Here is a 27,200-nt window from a genome sequence, read left to right on the forward strand (position 1 = left end):
TTCACAAATATCCAGCAATCTTTATTTCATCTTAGACACAGAAGGTTTTAAGATCCTTGACCCTCCAGTTCCGATGCTGCTATATCTGGTTCTTCATCATTGTAAATATTTTCAGCCTGGAAAATAATTAAAATTAAATTTACACACAAAATTTGGCACAAACAAAACCAGTACTTACTATAATAATAAGATTCGTAGGCCTTACCAGGAACTTGTGTTACATTTCTAATGGTTTGAAGGAAGAAGTAATTTCTAAATATATTTTCTGAAAGAGGAGGTTTAAAAAATAGTTCCATTTTTTTTTTCTTTGGAGAAAGGAAGGAATTATATAAAGGAGGCCTTGCAGGTCTTGTAACTTTATACCATGTTTTATAACAAAGGAATGAACTTGCTTACTGTGTGTCAGCACTTTGCTGAGTGTTTACAAATAACCTCATTTGATCCAACAATCCTGGGACATAGGTTAGAGGGAGGTTAAAAGTAACTTGCCAGGGTCACAAAATACATGTCTCAGGCTGGACTTGAATTTAGGATTATTTCTCTGTATTTAAAAGCATAATTAAAAATTTTTAAAGTGTGGAAATGGTGACTAGAAATCTGGCCTCAGAACACCAGATTTATCTTTGGAATAAAGGTCTGCTTCTTATTGTTTGTAAGTGCACTGTTCAAATCATGTACATATATTTTAAATCTGGAAGATCTCTTCCCTCTTTCACTCAAAGCTGAGTAGGGTACTCAGGAAACCAAATAAACACTTAATTTTTAGAGAAGACTGCCTTCCTGGGACTGAGAACTTCTTTTTCCTAAAGCACTCTAAACTTGGGATGAGGCCCTGTGTGAATGACAGCTTAGAAGCTATTTGTTAGCAATTATCCACACAACAGGTGTAAGCTGCAAGCAGCAATTCATGTGTAAATAAGATTATGTCAAAAACTAACCTATAATGAAAAGTGGTTAGGTATCACAGCAAGCTCAAAATGGGGTTATCAGAATTCAGATCATCACATACTAAGACTATATTCTTTGCACAACTAGGGAAAGTTTTTAAAAGATAAAATTTTAATAAAGACAGAAGAGGAAAATGGGAAAAATATTTATATCAAATAACACTGAACAAATAATGGAATAGCAAGAAGTCTAATACAGACCTAAAAAGTTTTTTGTTTTTTTTCCCCCCAAATAATCACAAATGTAAGAGAAAATCACTCCAAGGCAAGACTGACCAAGGACGTTAAGAAGAAAAAAAAGGTGAAAGGTCCTGCATATACCAAAAATATTTATACAGCAGCAAGGAAGCAGCAAAATGAATGGCAAAACTAATTGTGATACATGAAAATGTAATATAGTATAATAATGAATCGAAGAACTTGGAAACACATAAACTGATTCAAAAGGAAGTGGGAAAACATACTGACTACAATGTAAATGGAAAGAACAGCAATAATAAAACCCCAAATTCTGAAATTGTAATGACCAAGATGACATAGGAAAATAAACCTTCCTTCTCTCTGGGAGACTGTCAGACTTTTGTCTCCTCCTTAAAAATTCAAGGATGGCTCTCGGGGGCAAGTAGAGGAAAGAGATGAAATGGGTAGGTGAAGAAAAAACAAAAAAATTCATATAGAGGTGAAAAGTTAAAATCACAGCTATTTTCTGTTTTACCTAAATTTTTAAGCACTCACTCAAACGTGGCCCTCAAACACACCTGGTATATCTTCTCCCCCCCAGGCAACTGGGGTTAAGCCCAGGGTCACACAGCTACCAACTGTCAAGTGTTTGGTCTGAGGCTGGATTTGAACTCAGGTTCAAACTGACTTCAGGGCCAGTGCTCCATCCACTGGACCACCATGTATTCTAAAATATATTTAAAATCATGAAAGTTAATATTCCCTAAGTTTACAGCAATACTCACCATTTGCCAAATCTGCATGATGTTATCCTCAGAAACAGAACAAATTACCCAAGGCTCATTGGGGTTCCAACTAAAATCTGATATCTTGGCAGTGTGTCCTCCATGAATAAACTGTCAGTAAAAATCAAAGTGTTGGTAAATACACAGAAGGCACAAGAGTTGGTTTTCTGTAACATGCTGTATGATTTACAATTGCCTATAAGACACCTACCTCAGCATGATGCTGTTTTAAGTCTAAGTTGTCATTACCGTCCCATTATCAAGAAACATTCTGTTTCAAAATCCCAGGGAAATGTTATTACATCACGGTGTATTAGCTAGAGGTTCCGAAAAGATGTATGCTATTTTGCCCTCACCATTGAGACATCACCCTATAAAAATACTAAGTTCTATTTAAAGTCTTTCAGAAGACCTCTACCTACCACTTCATGTTCAAAAGTCATAAGTAAGAAAGATATCACACTATGTATATACCAAATACAAAAATAATCAAATCTCCAGGAGCTTCCCTTTGGTGTGTTCTGATACCATGGATTACACCAGCTCACTGTGACAACCTGTAACCAGCACCTTTGGAAGGCAAAGGTGAGGACTGGAGGATGACAGAGTTGGGCCCGAATGGACCTCACAGGCCAAATGGTCATCAGAGAAAGAAGGGTGCATGATTAGAGTTTTTGTTATGTTTCTGAAAAGATATGGGAAACAAAAAAATGTTCAGTCTCTACCTTACAGTGTAGTTAGTGACAGAAATACATAAAGGGAAAGTGAAACAAGGAAATAAATCACTGACACAAACAGCAGTTTGAAGGAGAAATCACTGTAGGCCGTCATGGTCTGGGAAAACTTGAAGGATGGATTTAAATAGACTGGAGAGTCAGAACAGAACAAGTGTCTTACTGCACATTCTTGTATGTGGGCTCAGGGCCTTTCACTAATTGTTTGGCAATGACTTGCTAAACAAGTCTAGGCATGGGGAGAGCCATCCAAAAGTTCACATAAGAATCACTGAATAAAAATGGTGGGAAACACAAATTTTCAGGATACTGAATTTTAAAATCAGACAAACTAAGCAAGAGTCTTTACTTTAAAAAAGAATTTACAATAAGATTAATTTGGACATTCCTCCTGAAGTGTAGAGGACTCGTGTTTATAGCAGAAAGAACACAGGACCAGGAATCCAAAAACCTGGGTTTAGTCTTAGCTCCAAAACTGAATTGCCATGAGCCAGGGCCAGTTATTTTACTTTTTTAAGCTTCTGTTTCCTCATCTATATAAAGAGGAGACTTTGTAGTGTATGACTAACTACTATTAGAAACACTAACCCCACAGGGTCATTATGAGGATCAGATGAGATAAAGTTAATCCTAAAATGCCATTTGTAATTTATATACTGAACATAATCAGAAATGAAGAGAAACACCACAAAATTTTAAGTGTAAATGAAAATGATTCCATTACACACAATTGTCAGGGACAACTCAGCTCCTGAGGTGTCAATCATACCTGTAAATCAGTGACTGCTCTAGTGTAACAAATGGTAACAAACTCCAAGGACTTTCCAAATTCTCCTGCACTGGAATTTTTGTGAACATTTCCTAGAATAAGCAGGTCATGTGTAAAGGAACTTGATCTACATAAAGACATCAAGTCTTTTGTACATACCAGAAGTTCTGGAGGTCCATCTTCAGCGTCTTCAGCTGATTGTTCTTCTCCAATTTTACTGTAAGAAAAAGAAGGGTATCTAAATTCTTGTAATCTGAATTAATGCAAAAGGAAAGCTATCTGCCACCACAGAAAGGCCAACTTATTAAAAAGTTTTTATAAAAACACCCTTTAAAAAAAAACAACAAAAAAACAAAACACCCTTTCTCTTCTATTTTTAAATTTATTTTTTGCTTTTTGGTGAGACAATCGGAGTTAAGCCCAGGGTCATACAGCTATTAAGTGTCAAGTGTCTGAAGCCAGATTTGAACTCTGGTTCTCCCTACTCCAAGGCTGGAGCTCTATCCACTGTGCCACCTAGCTGCCCCTCCCCCCTTCTATCTTCAGTTAACATAGTGCCTTGAACCGAACAAGCAAATTGAACTAACTTTCCATAGCATGTATTGGTAAAAAAACAAAACAAAACAAAACAAAACAAAAAACCAAACCATTGTTAGCATTAATAGTAGAATTAAGGAGAAGCAAAATGGGGTGAAAACTCTATTAAAAGGCCCCAGTGGCATTCTTAAGATATACTCTACTATTAGAAGGTGAACAGTACACCAAAAGAGATACCAAAACCCGTGTGTAGTTTTACTCCATTTAACAAACAGTAATTAAACGAGTATCAAACAGTTCAGTGTAAGAGAGGAAGTATTTACTAGGTTTTCAGTTCTAAGCTCTAGTTGTAAATCTAAACCCTGCCCTACTTCCTCCAAACACTTCCAATTTTCAGCTTCTTCAACTGTCACATGAAGGGATCTTCTCTATGGTCCCTTCTAGTCCTAATCTGCTCCATAAAGCTACGAAAACATCATGTGAAATTTTAGTTACAGAATCTGTAACTAAACTGCTGTTTTCTTGTATATGTGACTCCATGGAGAAGTCATGCTCCATGCTATCTTGGTGTCCCCTCTCCAAGCCAATGGAGTGTCATGCAAATACTCAGTCTTTGAGTGGCAGTACGAACACAAGGCCATCAGAAAAGATGGAGGAAAAGAAGGAAGTTATAATATTCTGAATCAGAATTTTGGATGTGGAAAAAAACTTCAAGACCACAAAGAAAACTAGAAAAATTAAAACCATGCCATGATTATGAACAGTCATATATGCCACTTTAAGGCTCTAATTACATCACTCTCCATTTTAGTCCTTTTGTGTGGTTGTTTAGTCCTGTCCAACTCTTTCTGACCCCATCTTGGGTTTTCTTGGCAAAGATATTGGAGTGGTTTGTCATGTCCTCCAGCTCATTTTATAGACGAGGACTCTGAGGCCAACAGAGTTCAGTGGCTTGCCCAGGATCACACAAGCTATTAAGCAGCTGAAGCCAGATCTGCTGTGCTACATAACCTTTTGGTCCTTAGCTAAGCTTTAGTGGATGTCACATGCCAGACAATTCCTATAAAAACAATTAGTACATCCAAGAATAAAATGCAAAAATAAAGCAATTTTTGGAGAGAAAAACTTTTTATTTTTAAATTTTAAGTTTATTGACTTTATAGAATTAACTATACAACATTTCATATAAAAATCTTAATAGGCAACGTGTCCTCTTTGTTACAATCTTATTTTACACAATTTGGAAATGAGTTCACAAGAAGTTTGTAAAATGTCACTTTTATTTCCTTTTTTTTTTTTCATTCAACTAATAAGCATTCACGTTCTCTCCTTTCTCCCACCCCACCATGGAGTTAGGGGAGTTGCAAGGAGACACAAAACCTTGTAACAAATATGCATAGCCACAGGCCATGTCCAAAAAGGCATGTCTTTCACTCTTGCTCTCTCTCTCTCTCTCTCTCTCACACACACACACACACACACACACACGTATATACATGCGTATACATATATACATTTGCGTATGTTTTTAAATGAACAAAAAAATAAGTCTCTCCATCAAACTACTGGAGAAAAATGCAACCATGCATACTAAAGCAAAACAAATTCCCACAATGGCCATGTCCAAAAATAAGACTCATTATGCACCCTGAGTCTGTTGCCCCTCAGGAGGTGAGCAGCAGATTTCATCAATGGTTCTCTGGAGTTATTAGAGTTATTAGTTCTCTGGGCTAATTAGAGTTCTTAAAGAAAAACTTTTTTTTTTGGGTTGGGCAATGGGGGTTAAGTGACTCGCCCAGGGTCACACAGCTAGTAAGTGTTATGTGTCTGAGGCTGGATTTGAACTCAGCCCCTCCAGAATCCAAGGCCGGTGCTCTATCCACTTTGTCACCTAGTTGCCCCAAGATAAACTTTTTAAAGAAAACACATTTTGCATGAAAGTCAACTTGGCAGATTGCTTGGGCTGCCGTTTTCTCCACCACAGAGCAAAACCCCCCTTCTTTCTGTCACTTTCACTTGCTACTTGAGTATATTCACAATAGTTGATTGTGAAAATTTTTTCCTTTGAAAATATGATTTTAGAAAGATATTTTACCTTAAGTGTGGCCAAAGGGACCCCTCTCCAGTAGAAATGAAGATCTACTCTACAGATTTTCTTTTCATGTCACTCCTCTCATTTTATTCCACCAAAGTTCTCTTTTGATGTCTCCTTGTGAAATGAAGGTGACTGTGGGTTTTTGTAGACTGTCAGGTCCTAACAAGCTGCTCAGGACTTAAGTATTATTCACTTGCTTTATGAGGAACAGGCTGGCTAAATATCAAGCACAAGTCCTGCAGGATGGACACTAGGTGGTGATGACTCCTGTGGCCATCGTAACTCATGACACCAAGAAAAATACAAAAAGGTGGCAGTCCTTTTGTTTAAAAAGTAAAAGTGGCAAAGTTGTGGGGAAAGGGATCAGGAAGTGCAAAGAATCATATGGTTCTTAGATAATGGTACCCTAAACGTGAGATTCTTTTGTCCAGTGATAAAAAAGATGACATGCAACTGGGAGAAATGAACTACATCAATACTGACAATATTCTCAGAAAAAATGTAACTAGGAGTTACAAGCTACAGTAAAATGAAAAGGCAGTCCAGATCGTCCCCCCAATAGGTCAAATGAAATGAACAATCTTCAAAACAATATTAACTATCACCAATTACCCTCCAATTTGCCAAAAGACATGCAAAATCAAAACGATCCTAAGGTTTCACACTTCACACTCAACAAATTAGCAAAAATAGTATCTCAAACAGTCAATTTTGGGGGTACTGCAGAAGTGAGACACATTAATAAACTCTTTGTGGAGCTGTGAATTTGTCCAATCATTCTGCCAAATAATTTGGAATTATGTGGAAATAAAAAATAACCAAACCAGACCCAGAGATGCCCTTTTCTGGGCACGTAACCTAAGGAAGCTAAAAAAAGGAAAAAAGGTCTCATCTGATGAAACCAACCAACCAACCAACAAACAAAAACAACCCTTTTCATGGTAGCAAAAAAAACAAAACAACAACAAAAAAAAACTGGGAAAAAAATGGACGCTCACTGATTGGAAAATGCCTAAATAAATTATAGTCTTATGAATGTAATGGAATGAATGCTACTTTATTGTAAAAGGGGATAAATAAAAGGAATTCAGAGAAACATTAAATTTTTATAAATTGATGATGAACCAAGTTGAACCACGAAAACAATCTATACAAAGATTCAAACAACCAAATTCACACCATGAAAAGAACACTAAAGTGAAGCCAAACATTGTAATGATCAATGTTGAGATGAGGAAATGCTCCCTCCCATTTTTCTTAGAGAGATGGAAGACCATGGGGACAAAATGTTGCATACAACTATGGCTGACTACATTTTGTTTTCCTTTGTTAAAAAGGAATGTCACTTACTGGCTGAAGGTTGGGGTTGGGGTTATATAACCAGAAATCATAATGTGGACAAATGACATCATTAAAAGGTGAAAAAAGAATTTAAAAAGTTAAGGAAAAAAAAATCAGTAATATTGAATAAGCAGCAAAAATCAAGGCAAAAAACTACCTGGTAAAGACAATTCTCAAATTCTGTTACCAGAATACAAGCTTATTACCTTAAATCCCACACATTAAGACGTCGATCAGTACCACTTGAAGCCAAGATAGTTTCATTATGTGGAGACCAGTGAACCTAGCAATAGAGGTTGAAAAATGAACAGCAATTAAAAATTTTCTAAATACTGAAATATTATTTATTACATGCTTTGTAGAATACAGTTCTCAACTTGAAAATGAGTTTCATTTAAAAAATTATTACGTGGATTATTTGAATGGACACAATATAGATGAATTTACACAGTAACAGAGAGAACTGTAATCTTGACAAAAGGTGGCATTTAATAAAACTAGTTCATAAATTACTAATTATCCCTTTGACTTGTCCTAGGGTATTTATTTTTATTTGAGAATTAACCTAAAAGAAACTCTCATTTGGGGAATTTTGTTTTTTGAGAACCTGCTCCCAGATCAGTTTCCCTAAACTGTTCGTTCTTGTTATAATTTCTTCCTTTTCTCTACTTCTGAACTTGGGAACCTTTTCAAAGCTCCAAATTTGCCTTCAATAGCTCCTATGGCCAAATTCAGATTGTAGAGAGAACATCAGCTTCTTGAAGGGCACAGCCTGTCCTACTACGAGTCTGTCAACTGGTATCCATAGTGCTTTGTCCAGTACTTGCCAGGCAGTAAACACTTAAATGCTTGATGATGAGCATAACTTTGGCCTTTTTTTCCACCCAGGCAAGCTACTGACTATCAGTAAGTCCCTACTTACGTTACCATTCATATTTAACTTAAGGTTCAGAAAGCCTTTCAGAATTAAATCTCCCCATTTAGAAGGTTCCAATAATCCTCCAAAGTTTCAACATAATTAAAATCAATAAACTGCAATAAAAATTCAACTAAAATACAATCAGTGTATTATGAACAAAATTTAAGAGATTATAAAGATTAACTGGGTTTATTTTTTTCTTTATTGTAAAATTAATTATAACTTAAAAGAAAACTCTTTGCCAGTCCTTAAATTACCACCTGAAAAGCTTATTACTGGAATTTCTTAATTACCACAAATCACATATTTATTCCATCTGAGTAAAATCTGTTCTAATACTGAATTAATCTTGGTAAGCAAACTACCAAATAGGTGATCCTAGCATCAAAGCCAGGTCCAAAGTAAATTCAAGCATTCCCAAGAACAGAGAGTTATAAAGGACTTTATAAATTCTTCAGTCTAACATTCAAGCAACAAGTTAGAAAAAAATTAAAGCATATTCATCATGCTTTACAAACCTGGAAGATTTCATCTTTATGAGACTCAAAGGAGTGGAGTTTTAATTTTAGATTACGAAGATCCCACAAAGCTACAGTCTGAGGAGAAAAAAATGAGAAAACAATTTAAAAGGTTTGGGATAAACATTAGAAAGTAACATATATACATACACACATAGAAATATAATACATATATATAAACACTGTAAAATAACACACATGACAATATTTACAGATATACAGAAATTAAAAAAAAAAATTACAAACCTTATCAGCTGAGCCAGTTGCTAAAATGAATTCACTGTATGGATTAAATGACAAACAGTTGACCTCAGCTGTGTGGGCATCCACAGAGTGACTTGGCTTGGATGTTGTATTGGACCTGGTATCCCAGCTGTAATTAAGAGAAAAAAAGTCAAAAAATATATACACAGCCTTCAAAGCTATAAGTGACACACTTTTACTAGTAACAATCATTTCCATTTTAACATGGATAATTTTATACCACTTGGCAAATATTATTCCTGCTATCAATATCACCTTAATGAAGTCACTCAACACACATGATAAATTCTATACTTCATCTATATGACATGATGATGAAAATGATAAAGAAAAATCATAAGACCTATTCCTGACAACTGTAAATTCTACCCTGGTATGTAGAATGAACTTCGTGGTTTAAGTGCTTTTATGACCTCTTGTGCTAGTCCCTTCCTCTACATTTTAACTTCACTCAAAAGCACTAAGGACCACAGATTTAGAGCTGGAAGGGATCTGCCCAGTTTAGAGATGATTTAATACTACCCTTTCATTTTACGTGTAAGGAAATTAAACTGTAGAAATGTTAAGAGACTTGGCCAAATTCAAATACGTGGCAAGTTAGCAATCCTGGGATTTGAACAGAATTGATATTTAGCTACAGTCCAAAAATTCATTCACATTTATACTATTTGTCAACTAGGAAAAAAAAAACAAACAAAAACAAACTAGATTTTTCCACCTTACATCATAAGTTTCTGGTCATCAGCAACAGATCCAAACAATGATTCATGTAGTAGATGCCATGCCACATCTTCTACAACAGCAGAATGACCAGTAAAGATTGCTTTGGCATCAACAATTTTGCCTTCCTTTGGGCCTGCATTTATATCCCATAAGCAGACAGTCTGCAAATAAAAAAACACATCCACAAGAAGTGAGTAAAAATATCCTTAAGAAACAAAACCATTCCAAAAAATTTACTATACAACTTAGCCTGGAAAGGAGAGAAAACTTCTTGTGAGGAAATAAGAAGAGATTGCTTGCCAGGCACAACCAACAACTCTGTGAAGGCCTGAAGGCTGAATTCAGAGCATGCCTCGCAGCCCAATTTAGTTAACAGAACGTTGAAGTCAGACTGCAGAAAGCTTTAAATGCTAACTTTGTATTTTATCCAAGAGGCAGAAAGGGAGCCACTTCAGATTTCTAGAGTGTCCAACTCAAGGCTTTCCACCAATCACAGGTCACGATTCCTAGGGCAGGATCTGGGAGATGGCCACAATCTGGACAAAGTTACAAAGGGTTTTTTTAAATGTTACAAAGGTATGGTTACAATGTGTCAATGATATTGCAAAGTGACACCATGAAATCATACTACATAATTGTACAAAGTGAAAATATATTTGCTCAGGGGGAGAAACCTCGTCTTCTTTGTGATAGTAATGGGGAGGAATGAGGAAAACAAAAGAGTTAAAGGCTTCACTGGATGAAACAGCATTTGGGCTAACCTCAGAAAGTCAGTAGGGTTTCAACATGGGAAGATGAACAAAAACACATAAATTATAAGAAACAAGGTCTAAGGCCAGCAAGAAATATCATGTTGCTGAAATATCAGGTCATACTGCTGAAATATCAGGTCTGGCAAGGGGAAGAGTCAATAATCAGACTAAAAACATAGGTTGGGGCCAAATCACCTAAGACATTTAGCATCTAGGTGCTAGAAGGCAGACCTTTTTCAGCAGGTAATGTGAAACCATAGGTTTCTGAGTCAGAGAACTTGGTTTACAGATTACTCTGGCTGCAGTATGGGGAGTGAGAGCAGAGGCCAAGAGACCTAAGATGCAAAGTGGCTATTTTGAGGGCAGCATATACATTAAGAGTCTTGCTAAAATGATGAGGCTATTTATGTGGAGGCAAAGTTTCTGTCTGATAAATCCACAAAAACTTTAAATACAAGTAGTACTGCTTCCATTTACAAACATTTGGCGCAAATGGTGTTTGTGAAGATCAAATGAGTAATACATATCACTCTGTAAAACTGAAATCATTATATAAATGGTAGCTATTATTATTAAACAAATAACTCTGGACTAAAACAGGGATTCTTAACTTGGGGTCCATGCAAAGATTTCAGGAGGCCTGGGAACCTGGATGGGGAAAAAAGTTCAGTTTTATTTCAGTATAATTGGTTTCCTTTGTGTAATCTTACAAATTTTATGAATTTAAAAACATTATTCTGGGAAGGGGTCCAACCAGACTGCCAGAAGGTTAAGAAATCCCTCAGCTAGAGGATCTACTGACAAGAAAAAAGCGTTTCAATAATTTATTTCTTTTTCAAATTTATATAACAATTTTTCCTGTTATCTCGCAACCCACATTGGGAGGTGGAATATGGTGTTATTTTAATCCACTGACTAGTTTAAGCGGATAAATGAATATGCAATAATTGTTTTGGATTATTTTATATAACTATTGAATCAATACACACCACACTAACAAATAAATTATAAGTTATTTAATACTACTATTATTGCTAAGTTTTAAGGTTTGCAAAACTCTTTACATGTATTTATTATCTCATTTGCTCCTCACAATAATGCTGTGAGGAAGATGCTATTATCATTCTCATTTTACAGATTAGGAACCTCTGAGAGGTTAAGCAACTTACCTAGGGTCACAAAGCTAGTGTATGTTTGCATTAGGATGTCAACTGAGGTCTTCTGGATGACAAAACTGGTGTTTTAACCAGTTGGTCTCCTATTTCGAGCTAAACAGGAAATACTCCCATAAATAAGAGTTGGAAGCACTTCATAAATAATCAATCGTTTACTTAAAAACTGAAGGCTTTTCCATCATGAATCAACTCACAATATTTTCCTTTTTTTGTCTTAAGGATATTTTATATTCAATGATTTCAAAACCAGCAATCTGAATGAAGCTTCAATAATAATCTAACCCATATTTCCACTTGGTCAGTACATATTTTTCTGATATTACACCAACTCACATTATTTTTTAAAAAATACTTTGGGATCCTCAAGTTCACAGTGTACAGTGAACATAAGAATATAGTCAGCTATTTCTCCTGAAGCATGATCAGGAGCAACCCCTCACCACTAAATACACTTTCTGACTAGCTGATTGGTTGGTGGGTTTTGCTGAACTGCTTTTTTCTTCTTTGTTATAAAGAATGGCACGCAAGGCAGGAGTGGGAAAATAGATTTCAGCATGAATATGATGTTTTTTTAAAAAAAGTCATCAATAAAAATCTTTAAGAGTACATCCTGAAAAATCATTAATTTATATAATGTTTCCTATGTTGACTGTAGTATAGGATTATTCATAACACTTAAGGCAACCATTTGAATAGAATATTATGAAAAACAAATTTCTCACATGGTCATCAGATGCACTTAGGAGATGTCCACTCAAGTTAGAGTTCCAGGAAAGACCATAACCTTCCTTTTGATGACCTCTTAACCTAAGATCAGGATTACATTCTCCACTTGGGTCTTAAAAAACAAAAACAAAAATAAAAGTTAAATTGTACTTGTTACATAATTATGTGAAAATAATGACCTGAAATAAGTTTTCTTACTAGCACCTAAAAAAAAGTTGCATATGGCTCCAATAAGGACCACGTATATTTCTTATTTTATTACCTATGGGGTAAACTACTGAACAAGAAAGAAGACACATTCTGAACTGATCTGAATATAGGTTTGCCCTCCTAAAATAAAGTCTCTTTCAAATGAAATGAAAAACAAAAAAACCCAGCAACAAAAACAGGTACACACTGAAATATAATTAATTATAGGCCACCCTTGAGCTTTTAACAAATCAGATTTAAGGGAAAATTATACATGTTTTATACACCTCCCCCACCAAATGGAATCTTTAAAAAGTTAGCAGGGATTTCAGAGGTCCTCCATCTAGTCCAAAAGTCTAAGTCAAGGGATACCAGCCACAAAATTCTTGTCAAGTAGTCCTTTATTCTATTCTTGCTGCCAGTGATGGGTAAGGTCATTACTTCACAAAGCAGCCTAATTTATCTTTGAACAGCTTGTTGCTAGAAAATCCTTGCTTGTGTTAAATCTTTCTTGTTGTAACTTTCTATTGTCTTGGGTCTTGCCTCTTAAAACAAAAACATAAAAAAACTCTTTAAATATTTGAAGATCTAGTTTGGGCTCAGCCACTAAATTACTGTGCAACTAAAGGAAATTCAGTTCAACTTCTAGGGCCTCAAGTTTCTCATTCTACAAAGGAAGGGGCTGAACAAATGACCTTTGTGAGCCCGTCTAGTCCTAAAATTCTGTATTTCTAAGTCTCCCCCTTCTGCCCAATCTCCTTGAAACTGAAAGTTTCCAGTGTCAAGGTTTCAAGTCCTTTCACCACCCTTGGTCACCAACTCTGGGCCAGTTTAGTTTACTGACATAATACTCCAAGTGTTGTTTGAGGGGCATAGGTTAAGCTTTAATTCATCTTTTAAAAGCATTATTTTCTAGAATTCCATAATTTAATAGCTTTCGGGTAAAAAAAAAAAAAAAAGGTTTGTCCTATTCTCCCTTTCAATCAACTTTTAGAAATGTTATTTTGAATTTCCTTGTATTAGTCAAGAATTCACCATTTAAAGTGATACAAAACAAACAAAACCTCACAAGTCACTACAAGTACAAACCCAATAATTATTACTTACCTGGCTTAGATGGGTGTTTTGTATAATCAAAAACCAGCACATCAGAAGATGGTGTTTTTGTAGCAATAATACAAGGGTTCTGGGGCATGTAACGTGCACGATTTACTTCTCCTTCATGATTTATTTTTATTTCAGTTTCAATTTTTCCAGTTACAGATCCAAATCCCCCAAATTCTAATTTAATGGGAAAAACATACTGAGAATTAACAGTTGAAAGCTACTTACTTCAACAAAAGATTTTAACTTTGATCACACAAACTAGTACAAAACTGGGGGGCGCTGACTGGAACATTTCAAAAAGAAAGCTTTAATTTGTGTCTACCTTAAACTTTATTTGGTTTCAGACCCCAAAATTACTTGAACTGATTTGCATCAAAGATAACACTGATGGATATTTTATGCATATCTGCTTTAAGGACTTTATTCTAACCAAGAAGGAACTGGCTGCTGGGGTGGAAATCAAGCACACCAGAGTTGGGAAGCTCTCAAGAATAAAATTCTGAAGATATAACGTAGGTTTTTAAAAGGCTTGTGCACAAGGTGTAACTAAATGTGGAATCACCACCAGAGAAAGAATTGATGGATTCTGAATGCAGATCAAAGCATACTGCTTTTTATTTTCTTTTGTATTTTCTCTCACAACATGACTTATAGGAAAATGTTTTACATGACTGTTTATAATCAAAATTGCTTGCTTTCTCAATGAGGGGGGAGGGGAGGTAGGAAATTAGGAACTCCAATTTTTTTTTTAATTTAAAAATTGTTTTTGCGCAGATTGGAAAAGGTATTTAATATTTTTAAAAAACCAGGGGGGGAAATATATACCTATCCTATAAGAACAGTATCAGGAGATTGCTACAACTAAAAATCAGTTGATCTGGTGAAGAAACTAAGGACAACAAAAAGAGAGAACTATGGTTCAGGGTGAATGACATCGATAGCCAAGTGAAAAGTAAGTAGTTTATTTTGTTTTCCCTGCCAAAAAATGGAAAGGACTGAATAAAAATGGCTAAAAAAGACTTGATACTCAAGATAAGGAGGCATGGCAAGAGAGGCATGCATGCCCAACTGCCTCTGATGAGTTTAAATTGCCAAATCCAGTTAACTATATTCCAGAGTAATGAAAGAACTAGCAAATATGATGGCAATAATAAACATCAATTAGGTTTCATGTGTTATTCCTAGATCCATTCTTAAATCCAATCAGGATTTAGTCCTGCTCCCTGGGATTAAAAATGATCCAGTTGCTAAATAAGTGCCAAGGCTAAAAATAGGACACTCTTTCTGCTATCTGACCAGAATGTCTGAGAAGGAAGGCATCTTAGCAGTCATCTAGTCCCACTTTTTTCTGTAAAATAATCCTAACAGACCGAAGTTGCCATCGAGCCTTTGTTTGGACACTTCTTAATGAAGGAGAATTCAACAGAGTCCAAGGCATCCTACTCCACTTCTGGACAGTGCTTATGGTCAGGAAGCTTAAATTTGCTGCTCAGCAACTTCTACCCATTGAGCCTATTTTTACCCTCTGAAAGACAAGTCTGATCCCTGTTCCATGTGATAGATCTTCAATTACTTGAAGAAAGTTATGACCTTTCTCCCAACCTCATCCCCATGTCTGCTGCCCAAGTAAAATACCCCCAACTTCTTCAAATGATCCTGAGGCATGAACCCAGGACCTTCACCATCACGGCCACCTCTCTCAGAATGCTCTCCAGTTGATCAATGTCCTTCCCAACATACAGTGCTCAAATGTGGTCTGAACAGAGCAGAGTAACCTAGTAACAGAGCACCTCCCTAGGTCTCTCTTGATTCAACCTATAATTACATTAACTTTTTGGGCCACCGTATCACAAACTTCCAAATCTTTTTAGCATCAACTGCTGTCTAGCCACGGCTTCTCCATCTTTTGCTTGTCAAGGTTTTTTTTTTTTTAAATTCAAAACTTTAAGCCAACATTTCTCTAATCAGATTTCTATTCTGACTGTTGTGATACTTTTAGGACTGGGTCACTTCCTGGCTCAAACACTTACTAGGTGCAGGACTTGGACAAGTCCTTACCCTTCTACATCTTGGTTTTCCTAGTTGTAAAATGGGAATCCCACTACTTTTGTCTGCCAGTATCTAACAAGAATGTTTTTGATCAAAGTACTATTTTAAGTCCTATACAGGATGTCCCAAAAATCTTAGCACAGCTTTAAGCAATTAATAGCTTTAAATTGTACTATGACTTTTGGGACATCGGCTATAAATCTAAGTTAAAAGTATCATTAATCTACTTATCGATTTCACCTACATTTTGACCCTGATACCTCTACCTAAAATCAGTTCTCATCCTAAAACAAATAAGGTCTCATACCAGGGACCTCAATACAAGCAGTTCACTCCTAGGATCTCATAATCAACCCTTATTTCTTCTTTACCGTTCTTGGATTCATCTATACCCAGTGAAAAGTCTCTCTACCCTCACTGATCAATGCCTCTTTATTCAGTCAGACCTATAGTCATTTTCCAGCTTCAGTAGACTTTCTGACCAATTATTCCATGCTAATTGTCCTCACTACTACCCTTGACTGTTCAATCCTTTGGTAGTTTGAATCCAAGAATGAGGGTCAGTATGTCCATAGCAAGTGGAAAAACAAATAGAACCAGGATGTCCTTCTTAATCCCCTCTTCCAAGTTGTTATTATACTTGCCTTTCACAATGTTCCTTGTACATCTTTATTTGTTCAAATATTATCTTTCCCCCACCCATGAAATTTCTATGAACACTTTTAGCACCCAATTCCATTATCCTATCACTTTCGGGTTCTCTCTACTATAGTACTACTTGACTTTTCTGCTCAAATCTGCAAATTTACATCTCCCTGAACTCTGGATAGAAAATCTTCACTCTCATTAAAAGATAAGTCACAGTTTTAGCTTTAACTGATTTTTTTTTCCTGCTCCTTCCTCTAACTTCTCTCTTTTTCTAATAGCGCCTAAAACTCTCAAAATAATTTGTTCCCCAAAGACTACCCTTCCTAATCCAATGTTCACTAACCTTTCTCGCCTCTGAAATCAGAAAATTATTACTTTCACAAATTTGGGCACTTAGGAATATATTGTCTTGCAATATTCATTACTTATTTCAAGCATCAGTTCCTTGAGGTCAGGAGTCATTCTTATTTCATATTGATTAAACACACTCTTTCCCCAAACCACCTACCCACATACCTATGTATGTATGTATGTATGTATGTATGTATATGTGTATGTATGGTGTAGCTTATAAGGCTACTTACTGTAAAAAAAGAGAAAACAGGTTTGAATTTAATATTAAAAAACTTTGCAATAAGCATATTTTTAATATGGTTAACTTTATACAATTATTTAAGTATTTTTTTTCTTTCAAATAGATCACATTTAATTGTCAAGGCCTACGTTCAAACTAATATATTACTTCTTTTGCATCTTCTAGAGCAGCCTGGCACAGTGATAGGTGCCTAATACATTTGCTGATACTTGTTGAAGTGAAAGAGCCAAAAACACGATGAGGGATTGTTTTATATATATTCCTTTAATCACTTGCCTACAGATTCTTCCTTGTGTGTGCATATTTTGAGACTCAACAGCTTTTGCTGGAAGAGATAACTTCACTGTCTGAAGGATAATTTTTGTTTGATGGAAGAGCAAAGCATGGTTCATCTACATTTTAAGTCTTCTCTCTCTCTCTCTCAAAGAAGACACTTACCATATAATTTTTAAAGAACTCTTAAATTAATAAATTCTTAAACTGATACACATAAATGGAATGTAAAGAACCCTTTAATGCAACCATCTTTAACTGGGTCTACTACAATGCTTTTTTTATTCATCCAAAGTGTAAAGAACGTAATTTACCTCCTTACCTCAGTCAACATGACTACCTTTTTTTTGTTTTTTTGCTTTATGGTGAAGTGATTGGGGTTAAGTGACTTGCCCAGGGTCACACAGCTAGTAACTGTTAAGTGTCTGAGGCTGGATTTGAACTCAGGTCCTCCTGACTCCAACGCCAGAGCTCTATTCACTGTGCCACCTAGCTGCCCCCACTACCTAATTTTGCTGTGCTACAATACCTCGATGTTCTCCAAAGCTATTGAGGTTTGCAGCTGCTGATTTAGTATTATACACTTGTCCACAATGACCGCATCATTTATTTTTGCTATATCCTTGTAGCTGTCACTTTTTGCTGCTGGTAAGGGACCTGCCTCTAAAAATTTCTCAGCTCTATAATTCAAGCTTCTAGAAACCAATGTGAGTTGGTAAATTAATAGAATTAGAGAACTGTACCTTAAATTTTTTTTTTTTAACTCTGAATAAGGACCTAATGGATTCTCCTGATTAAAGTATAAGAACTTTGCTATGTGGACTCTGTGACACCTGCTTGGGTTGGTTAGAGTCCATTACTTTCTTCCAAATTCTCTCCTGTATTCCAAACAGTTCAGCTTACTGGCTAAGTGACCCCTGGCTAAGTAAGATATTACTTTAGTAAGCAGGTAAAGGATAAAAAAAAGAAACATACTCTATGTTAAGTCTTTTTAAGGTACACCCCTAAAAAAATTCTCTATGGAAGAAAGAAAAAAAGTACACACTGAAAAAAAAAACCACAAAATTACGGTATCATAAATCATAGTAAATTAAGACATTTCTTTCAATTCAAATAAAGACAATGCCTTCATTTTTATCATCACACCTGTCCTCATCAAAAAAGATAAAACAGTGTGATTATAGTGTGTACAGAGATCATCTACAAAATAGTCCTAAGGGGAAAACTACAGCCTAAATTTGGACCAATCCCATTATTGTAAATTTCTTTTCAATGAGGTGACATATGCCCAATTTAGGGACCATATTAACTTCCTAATGACCTATATTAATGGAATATTCTCTTGAATGGAAGGAGAAATTAGATTTAAACGGCTTTTCCCTTGACTCATCATGACCTGGAAGTGAAACTGGATTTCCAAAGGTTTTGTCAGAAGAGTACATCTGGCAGGTCCTACTAAGCTGGGAACATTTAAACTAAATGAGTACTAAATGAGTAAATTAGCTGAGTACTCTAGCTAAAGTAGGTGAAGTTCATCAATAGGATTGCTACAGGGTGACAGATTTTTCAGTCATCAGCAATCTCAAAGACCTATAATCTGCAATGGCAAAGAGTGCCACTATGCTAACAAAAACCAGATTCTTAAAGTGATCTCAATCTCAGATTGACAGGAGAAAAGTGGCTAGAAATTACAGACCAACTAAGAGAAAACCACAAATAATTTCTATTCCAGTCCCTAATTAACTTTAGGAAAATAGAAGAAATTAGGTAAAACATTCATTTTGTAAAGAGCCCAATTTTCCATACGATAACTTGGGGTTTCAAAACAAATGCTCAAATACAATTACGCAATTTCTGTTGTGACATAGTAGAATGTTGAACTAGTAGTCAGGAAGACTCGGGGTTCAAATCTTGCCTCCAACACTTACTAGTTATGTGATGCCAGGACTTGGCTTCACCACCTGAAAACGAGGTTGGACTCAATAACCTCTAAGGTCTCTGCTAGCTCTAAAGCTATGATCCTGATTTGCACTGTGTCCTAATAACATATCATTTGAAAAGATTTTCCTAGAGGAATACAGGGACAGGACTTTGATACAAGAAGACATCTGGAAATTTCATGACATGTGACCTCCCAAGTACTAACAAGTAGTATGTCATACTGACTTAAACATCAGACATAATAAGAATATATCACTCCGAAGAAGCTTTACTCTGTTAGTACTATATACCAAAGAACAAAACTAAATCCTATATGCACTTTGCCACATTTATTTCCTTTTTAAGCTCCACAACTGCTCTTCACCGTTCACCCTGACACAGATTCCCCACTGACATTCTGCTTTTTTCCATCTGTCCTATAGATACCAGAAAATATTCTTGCTACTACTTGGCACTGTTCCCTGAACAGCAGCCTTGGGTGTTCTTATACTCACAGTACGCAAAGATGAAGTCCTAAGGCCAGTGTCCTAGCCCTACTTCTCATCAAACTCAGCTCCGCTTCAGTTCACAAAGGTCTTAGCTACAGGGTTGTCATTTCTTGGACAATTAGTTATTTTTACTAACTTATTAACAAAATAGAAGTAATACACATAAGGCATAAAGTAGTGTGATTTTACTTGGAAACACAGAACCTGCCCATGAATATTATTTTAATTCACTTAAGATACAACTCCCTGAGCACGAAAAGTTACATTATCACATCATTATCACCATTCACAACTGTGATTATATACATTCAGAGTCTTCAGCTTATTTTTATCAAAATTGAGTCTCATGAGAGGATGTGCTGAGGAAATATACAATCCCTTTAATGCCTCTAATAACAGTTTTTAGGATACCTACCTCCCTTCTCACTATCATAATGGGAAGCATCAAACTGTGCATCATCATTAGGAATCTGTACTCGTGCAACCACTAAATGGTTCTGCTCATCAGAAGTGTGAGTCCCCAGTACTAGCCAATGAAGGGCATAATCTTTTCCTTCTGGTCTGTTTAAAAAAAGCAAAGTAAAAATCACACAAATGCTATAGTAAACATCTAGCTTTTGACGAATACAATGGAGCCCTTAAAAATGGTGACTAAAGCCATATAAAAAATTTCAATCTCTTTGTCCAAACCCCAAGAAACTGTTCTGACCATATACGTAGGACTTTTTTTTTCCTCCCAGAAAGCAGTATCATAGAGACCCCCTCCCCTCACATTTCATTTGGTTCAAGATTGGCAAGAAACCCAGGAAATCCAAGGAAGCTGACCCAGTGATGAAAAAATACTGCAGTGACATTGACATGTAAGTAACATGGATATAAGGTTTTACTCCACCTAAAGTATCTTGGAAGATGCTGCTGGGCACAGGATTCATTTAGAAGTATTTTCTGACAGTTGGGTCAATTGTTAGTATATGACATCTTTTTTTTCCAAGAAGCAAGTTTGTAACTTCATATATTAGCAATGTTTGTCCAATTGTATTACCTGGAGGAGTGCTGCTATTTATGATTCCAAAGAAAATTAGCTAATCTGCAACTCTCTCTGAAGTTGTGCCATCCTATTAAGCACTAATGTTCTGTAGGTACAGTTGTCAAGTAAGAGGGGGGAATAAAGCAAGGATGCATAGTGATTTCAATTACTTCATGCCTCAGATCAGGCAAAGCAACTAGTACCTTCCTAAATGATATGGAATAAACTCAAAATGATGCATAAGATAAAATTGGGGTCCAATTCTTAGGTGAAAGAATACACACCAACCTCTTATTAAGGCTGGGTGGAAAATATTTAAAGGATAATTACTTCAAAGAGTTAAAGACAATATGTTAAAAAGTAGTAATCAGGAGCCATGTTTTTCTATTTAATGATGGGCAACCTATAATGAAGAATGCCATTTAGGTAGCTGTTGAGTATTTTAAAAAATAAAATATTGGGTTCCTTCAACAATTAGGTATAAATATTAAGGGTTTTGAAGTTTTCCTAAGTTAAGAGAAAATTTTTACTATGAATACTTTCTCCAATGTAACACACATATAAATTTTCTTACCCAACTAATGCCAATTTTTTTTCTCAAACACCAAGTCTAACCAAATGCAATAGAGGCCTGACAAGTAACAGGAATAACTTTCACTTTCTTAAAACCATTTCCTCTTAGCTTTTCAGTCACTATTCATTAAGCGAGACAGCTCAACACTGGACTTTACAGGTAATTTTTCAAATATTGCAAAAAATTGAAGTATTTGAAGCTCTGATAAAAGATTTCTTTTGTTTTTATTTAAGGAAGCAATACTGACACTAATGAAATAATAGTTCTTTTATTTAAGAAGTTGTTTAACTACATGATAGAGAGAAGGATAGAGAATAGATCTATGATTGATTTCATTGGTGAAGAGAACTGTCAGTGAGAAACTTCTACTAAGGTATGTCAACAGCTTCTCTGCAATTAATACATTATAGATTAAAGTTCTACAAGGATTATGTTACAAAGTTTTTTGGTACAACAACCCGATAGGCCTTAAGTAACTCAAATCTCTAAAAAGCTGAAGACAACAGATGATTTAACTTAAAAAATGAACAGAAAGAGGCCCTGCAGCAAGTTGACAGAATGCTAGGCTTTGAATCAGAAGACTTGAGTTCAAATTTTGCCTCTCATATGATTAACTAGCTATGTGACCCTAAACAGGTTGCTTAATTTTTATGTGCTTTTGGAAACTCTCTAGGGCTTATGATATGTGGTTGTGATCTGGACTGGTAAAGGAGTTCCCCACACTTAAAAAAAACCCAAACCAAACCAAAACCCCAGAGATAATTAACAGAATACACAGGTTAAAGAGTGATGTCAACAGGAAAAAAAGTAGAGTTCCAAAAAGTTACCCCTCAAAAAAGCCTACTTTTTTCCCCCACCTAAATCCACTGCCTCCATTCAATTGTTAAGTGAAACACTCCCAGTGACAGATCCATGAAGCAGGTTTACTAGAGTGTAAAGATGAATATAAAATTATGTTAAAATATATTTGAGAACCCATATTATTAATAGGCATAAGAAATGAACTATCATTATCCACAGATTTCTCAAAATAGTTTTTAAAGTTGATTCCATTTCCTATTTTAATAGAGAATAGGACAGATAATTTTCAGAATGCATACTGTACTTCTCTGTCTGAATGCAGGTCACCCTGACATTCTGGGAATTTAGAAGACTTCAAACAAAAAAGATGCCACAAAGATCCAAACTAGAAGGAATGTGGTTATCATTCAGTGCTGCACTATTCTCTGTTCCCACCTCCATTTGACATAGTTTATGAAATTAATCAAAAAGCACCATCCTAAGTGAAGCAGACTTTCTGGTGAACACCTTCCTTGAAGAGGGTATTGATAGAAAAAGTAATAGTTTTAAAAGACATTTCCTGGTAACTAAGCCAGAGCTGGAGTAAAAGAACTGTTCTAATTGTTGATAAAAGCTACCTACTGAATTGCATCAATGAAAGTGAAGATAAAAAAGTAAAAATGGGTTAAAAGCTACAGTAAACTATTTTGTACTTTCAGTAATAATCTTCAACATTTATGGAGGTATTCAATAGCAAGAAGAGTCTGCAGGAAAAAATTAAAGTTTTATATACTGATGCTAATTATTTTTATAATTATACCCCCCCATACACACATGGAATTGAACCTTGCAAAACTGAAATAGAACATTTCTCAGTATTTTATTTAACCAAGCCTTGAAACTAGTGGGATATTTTTTAGAAAGCTACAGTTTCCAACATTACTTATAAACTAACTAGAGGCTCTAACCCCTCAGGGCTAGGAAAAAAGGTGTATTATTATTAACCTCCAGTATTTTGCAGCAATATGGGAGGAATGGGGGGGTGGGGTGAGAGAGAAATACTTCACATAATGTTATCTCCCAATCCATCCAGTCATCTCCTTTATTATCTGAATAGTATGGAGAGACTTGATCAGCAATAACCTCAATATTCTCTTTGCTACCAGCGAGCAGATTTTTGCTGGCTTGTCAATTTTGTCTGTAGAGGAAAACAAGGAACAGCACTAGCAAAGTCATTTTCTGTTAGGTTCCAAAACACTAATATAGCAACTTACTTATCTACTAGGTGGTGCAGTAGATATTACTCTGGGCCTGGAGTCAAGAAGACCTGAATCCAAATCTGGCCTCACTTATTAGCTTTGTGACCCTGGACAAGCCACTTAATATGTTTGCCTCAGTTTCCTCAAATTTAAAATGGGGATAATAATAGCACTTACCCTCCAGGGTTGGAGTAAAGATCTAATGAGACAGTAATTGTAAAGTGCCTAGCACAGCACCTAGCACAGAGTATGTGCTATATAAATGTTGGTTATTATTATTATTCTTGTTATTTTTTTCTTAGAGAACAGATATATGAGATTTGGTTATATTTAGATGTCTTTGATTCAAACATAAAGAATTCTTTCACCAAAACTGCCTGTAAGTGTTTGCTATTCAAATCTGAAAAATGAAGAAACCATAGGCACTTTTATCTTCTTTCTTGCACAGTGAGCTAGTCCTAAACAAGAAATGAGGAAAATAAATTCAAGAGGGATGGTTATTTGCTAAAGAATGTCATAAACTTCTAACCTCCTACCATTTAACTGGAAGACAATGAAGAACATGCAGAATTTTCATATACAGGATGAACCAACCCAGAATCCGAAATCAATAATCTATTCATTGCAATTCACTTTCAAGATCTAATCATTACGTACCCAGTAATTTTAATTGTTAAAATACCATGCTATTTAGTTCTTCTTTCCTCTAGAACCAACTTAACTTTATTCATATGTTTCCACAATATATACAAGTACAAGAGTACTCCACAGTTTCTAAAATCAAATATGGGTGGGGAGGGTATAATCCTAATCCTTTTCTCTCTATACCAAAAAAAAGCACCTACCTGTAATTTTCAGATACTGCCTAGGAAATATTTCCTACAAAGGCATCCTTATTCACAACACTTTTACACTCTAACCTTACCCTTTGTCTATTTTTTTCATAAATTACATTCATCTTGAAATAATACCCAATACCTCATATCTGACTTATTTTAGCTATGTACAATATTATACTTTGTCCTTTACAAGGCAAAGAAATCATACACACATGTAATAATTCTAATTAATTCTAAAACTATAGTTAACTGCCTTAACCCCTACTTTAAAAACAAAATATATGCAAATATCTAAAATTTGAAATTTATAATCATCCAAGCCCTCCTTCCTGTTATCTCAATATCTGTTTTATAAAACTAATTTTACTGTTTGCAAAAGTAATTTTACTGAACCATTTAAATTTTAGTTACCTAGTTACATCAGGAAGCCACTGAACAGTAAGACTGGGCCATTCAAGGGCATGTGTCATAACCAAGTCATACAAAAATGGTGTATTCTTTTTCCATATTTTATATTCTTCATTGATAACCCGCTCCTCCACCGTATCTTCAAACACTGAAAATGAGAGAACACTATTTAATATGTTTAACTGGTCTAGGAACTTCAAAGTGGGCTAAAGTTTTGGGAAGAGGGATACATGGTTAGAATGTGAACACCTTGAGGGCAGGAACCTTGTTTTTTACCTCTGTATCTCCCTCACTTAGCACAATACAAGGCACATGGCAGGTACTTAAAATAATTACTGAATATCTTTAGTCAGAGCTAACTTACAAAGCTGACTCTATTAGACAAGTGTTTTGAGATTTTTAAAACCTACCACATTTGTCCTACTATTTTGGCCATTCCAGTTCTGCACAATTATGAAAGATGTATAACCACAAAGCCTTTCCTGGCAGTCTTAATATCAGTAATCTATTTATTGCAAAAAATAAGCCAGTATTTTGCAAATACACAAGTTGGGCATTACATAAACAACAATTTCAATCTTGGATTCCAAGTTTAGGGAGAGCTGAAATCTGCCATTTCATCTTTGTGTCTCCAGAACCTAGCAGTGCAAGACGCCCTTTCAATTACACAGTAGGGGCCTAATGGAGGGGAAAAAGGTAATCTGACAAGATAATGGGAATCCAGATTTTGGTTGGGCGGCTTCCTCAAAATGTGACATTTCCATCTCTCCCTGCACTATCCCAACTGAATAGATATGCACCTCCCTCCCTTTGACCATGCATATTTGTTTCTATGGCTTTTTTTTTTTTCGTTTTCCCAACGGTGGGAGAGGGGGAAAAACCGCATTTATGATAATTTTTAAAAATTAAATTTAATTTTTAAAAGCTATACCTCTCCCCTCTTTGCCAACCTGCAGGAACAAAATGAAAACTACGGCAGTTAGGCAGACTCGCGGCCGCACCCCAGGCCAGGGGTAGTTAGGCTCAGGGCTGGTGCTACAACTGCCGCAAGACCAAGGACACAGAGGCAGAAGTTGGGGGGGAGCACTTGTCTCGCCTCTGCCCCAGCCCCCAGGGAGTGCCCAGGGACCGCCGGGCCGCGTCCCCGCCCTCGCTTCCCTAAGCTGTCCCCTTCCCCCCTCCGCACCGCCCCGGGCCCTATTCGCGCCTTTCTGGGGCTGACGCACCGACACCCCCCCCCCACGCCCCCCGCCCCGCTTCCTACCACGACCCGCGCATGCACGCGTGCGCGAACCCCTCCAGAAAAAACCTCTCCCCCATCACCCCCCGTTCCCCGCTTACTCTCTTTATTCGCCATCTTGGGTCAGGCAGCACGCCCCGCCGGCCGCCAGGCCCCTCGGGCGCCGTCTCGCTCTCCCCCGCTCTAGCCGCGCGACGCTAGCCGGCCGGGGCCCCGCCAGTCTCCGCCGCGTCACCCAGCTCTCAGAACCCGGAGCCCCGGACGCCTCCGCCACTTGCCTTTCCACCCTCCCACCCTCCCCCCGTCCTCCGGAGTCAGGCCTCGCTGCGCTCCTTCACCCGCAGCGGTGGCTGCTCGGACCCCAACCGCTTCCCTCTCTCTTTCCAAACTTGGAACGAGACTTTCAACCCGCGCCTACCAGCCCGCTCCGGTCGCAAAGACGCAGGCGCACTACGGGCCCCCGGAGGGCGGGGCGGGAGCGGGGAAGGCGGCCAAGGAGGGTCAGAGAGCAAACGGCGCCTCCGCCGCGTCCAATGACAGGAGGCGCCGAGGCGCGCGTGCGCACTGTCGGGTAGACTTGCTGCGGGGGCGGAGGGAAGGAGGAGAGAGGGACGGAGAGTGTTGGATTGAGAGGCGGTAAATGAGCTGCGGGGGAATGCCCGGGAGGCGCAGGCGGCGGGGAGGCGCGCACCTGGTCTGTCCTCCCTTCCTTTTCTCCTTCCCTAATTGCAGAGGAGGGCTGCGGCGGCTAAGGATTTTGCACGCGGCGTGGAAGTCGTCGTCGTAGTAGTATAGTAGTACTGTGCTAGCGGGGGAAATGCCTGCGTGTTGGGGAGCGCGGCCACTAAGAAACTGCAGTTCTCGAGTTTGGCTCAATTCCTAATCATGTCCCATGTTGGTAGAGAGAAGACCCTTGACTTTAGCAAGCACCCTTAAAGGAATTCCCCAAGAAATTAGTTTCTGCACTAAAACGCGCAGGTACAAAGGGGTGGGAGTGGGTAATCTTTTGCGTTTGTTGGCTACGGTGCGGTTTCCTCAGGAGCACGGTTTCATACTGAGCAACTCCTTTACAGTCGAGGCACGAAGCCTTCGCCTGATAGGGTCTCCTTCCGACCCTCCCTCACCCCTCCATACCCCCAGTCATTCACTTTCCACCTCTCATTTCCAGGAGCCTGGGTCCTTAAATTCGAGTCTGGGCATAACCAGAGCATGTGGGCTGGCTGAAGGGCTGCTACTCCCAGGGATGCGCAGGCTCTTGGCTCGGATGGTCAGACAGCAAGGACCACCAAGTCCTTGCTGGAATGGGGGCCCTCCTTGG

General features: G+C 37.2%; 1 protein-coding gene across 1 annotated transcript; it reads right to left on the reverse strand.

The window, feature by feature from the left end:
• RBBP7 (RB binding protein 7, chromatin remodeling factor) lies at window positions 1-26,083 on the reverse strand. The gene is made up of 12 exons (XM_027835405.1): window positions 25,984-26,083; window positions 24,646-24,790; window positions 20,171-20,316; window positions 13,762-13,935; window positions 12,462-12,577; window positions 9,813-9,973; window positions 9,072-9,198; window positions 8,826-8,903; window positions 7,595-7,671; window positions 3,575-3,632; window positions 1,913-2,023; window positions 1-116 (listed from the first exon to the last, which is right to left on the reverse strand). Exons 1-12 carry the CDS (start codon window positions 25,997-25,999, stop codon window positions 48-50), a joined length of 1,278 nt encoding a protein of 425 aa, XP_027691206.1. The 5' UTR covers window positions 26,000-26,083; the 3' UTR covers window positions 1-47.
• Window positions 26,084-27,200: the final 1,117 nt, after the last annotated feature.

This window comes from Vombatus ursinus, unplaced genomic scaffold (assembly GCF_900497805.2).
Source record: "Vombatus ursinus unplaced genomic scaffold, bare-nosed wombat genome assembly UNPS02014814.1, whole genome shotgun sequence".
NCBI lineage: Eukaryota > Metazoa > Chordata > Mammalia > Diprotodontia > Vombatidae > Vombatus > Vombatus ursinus.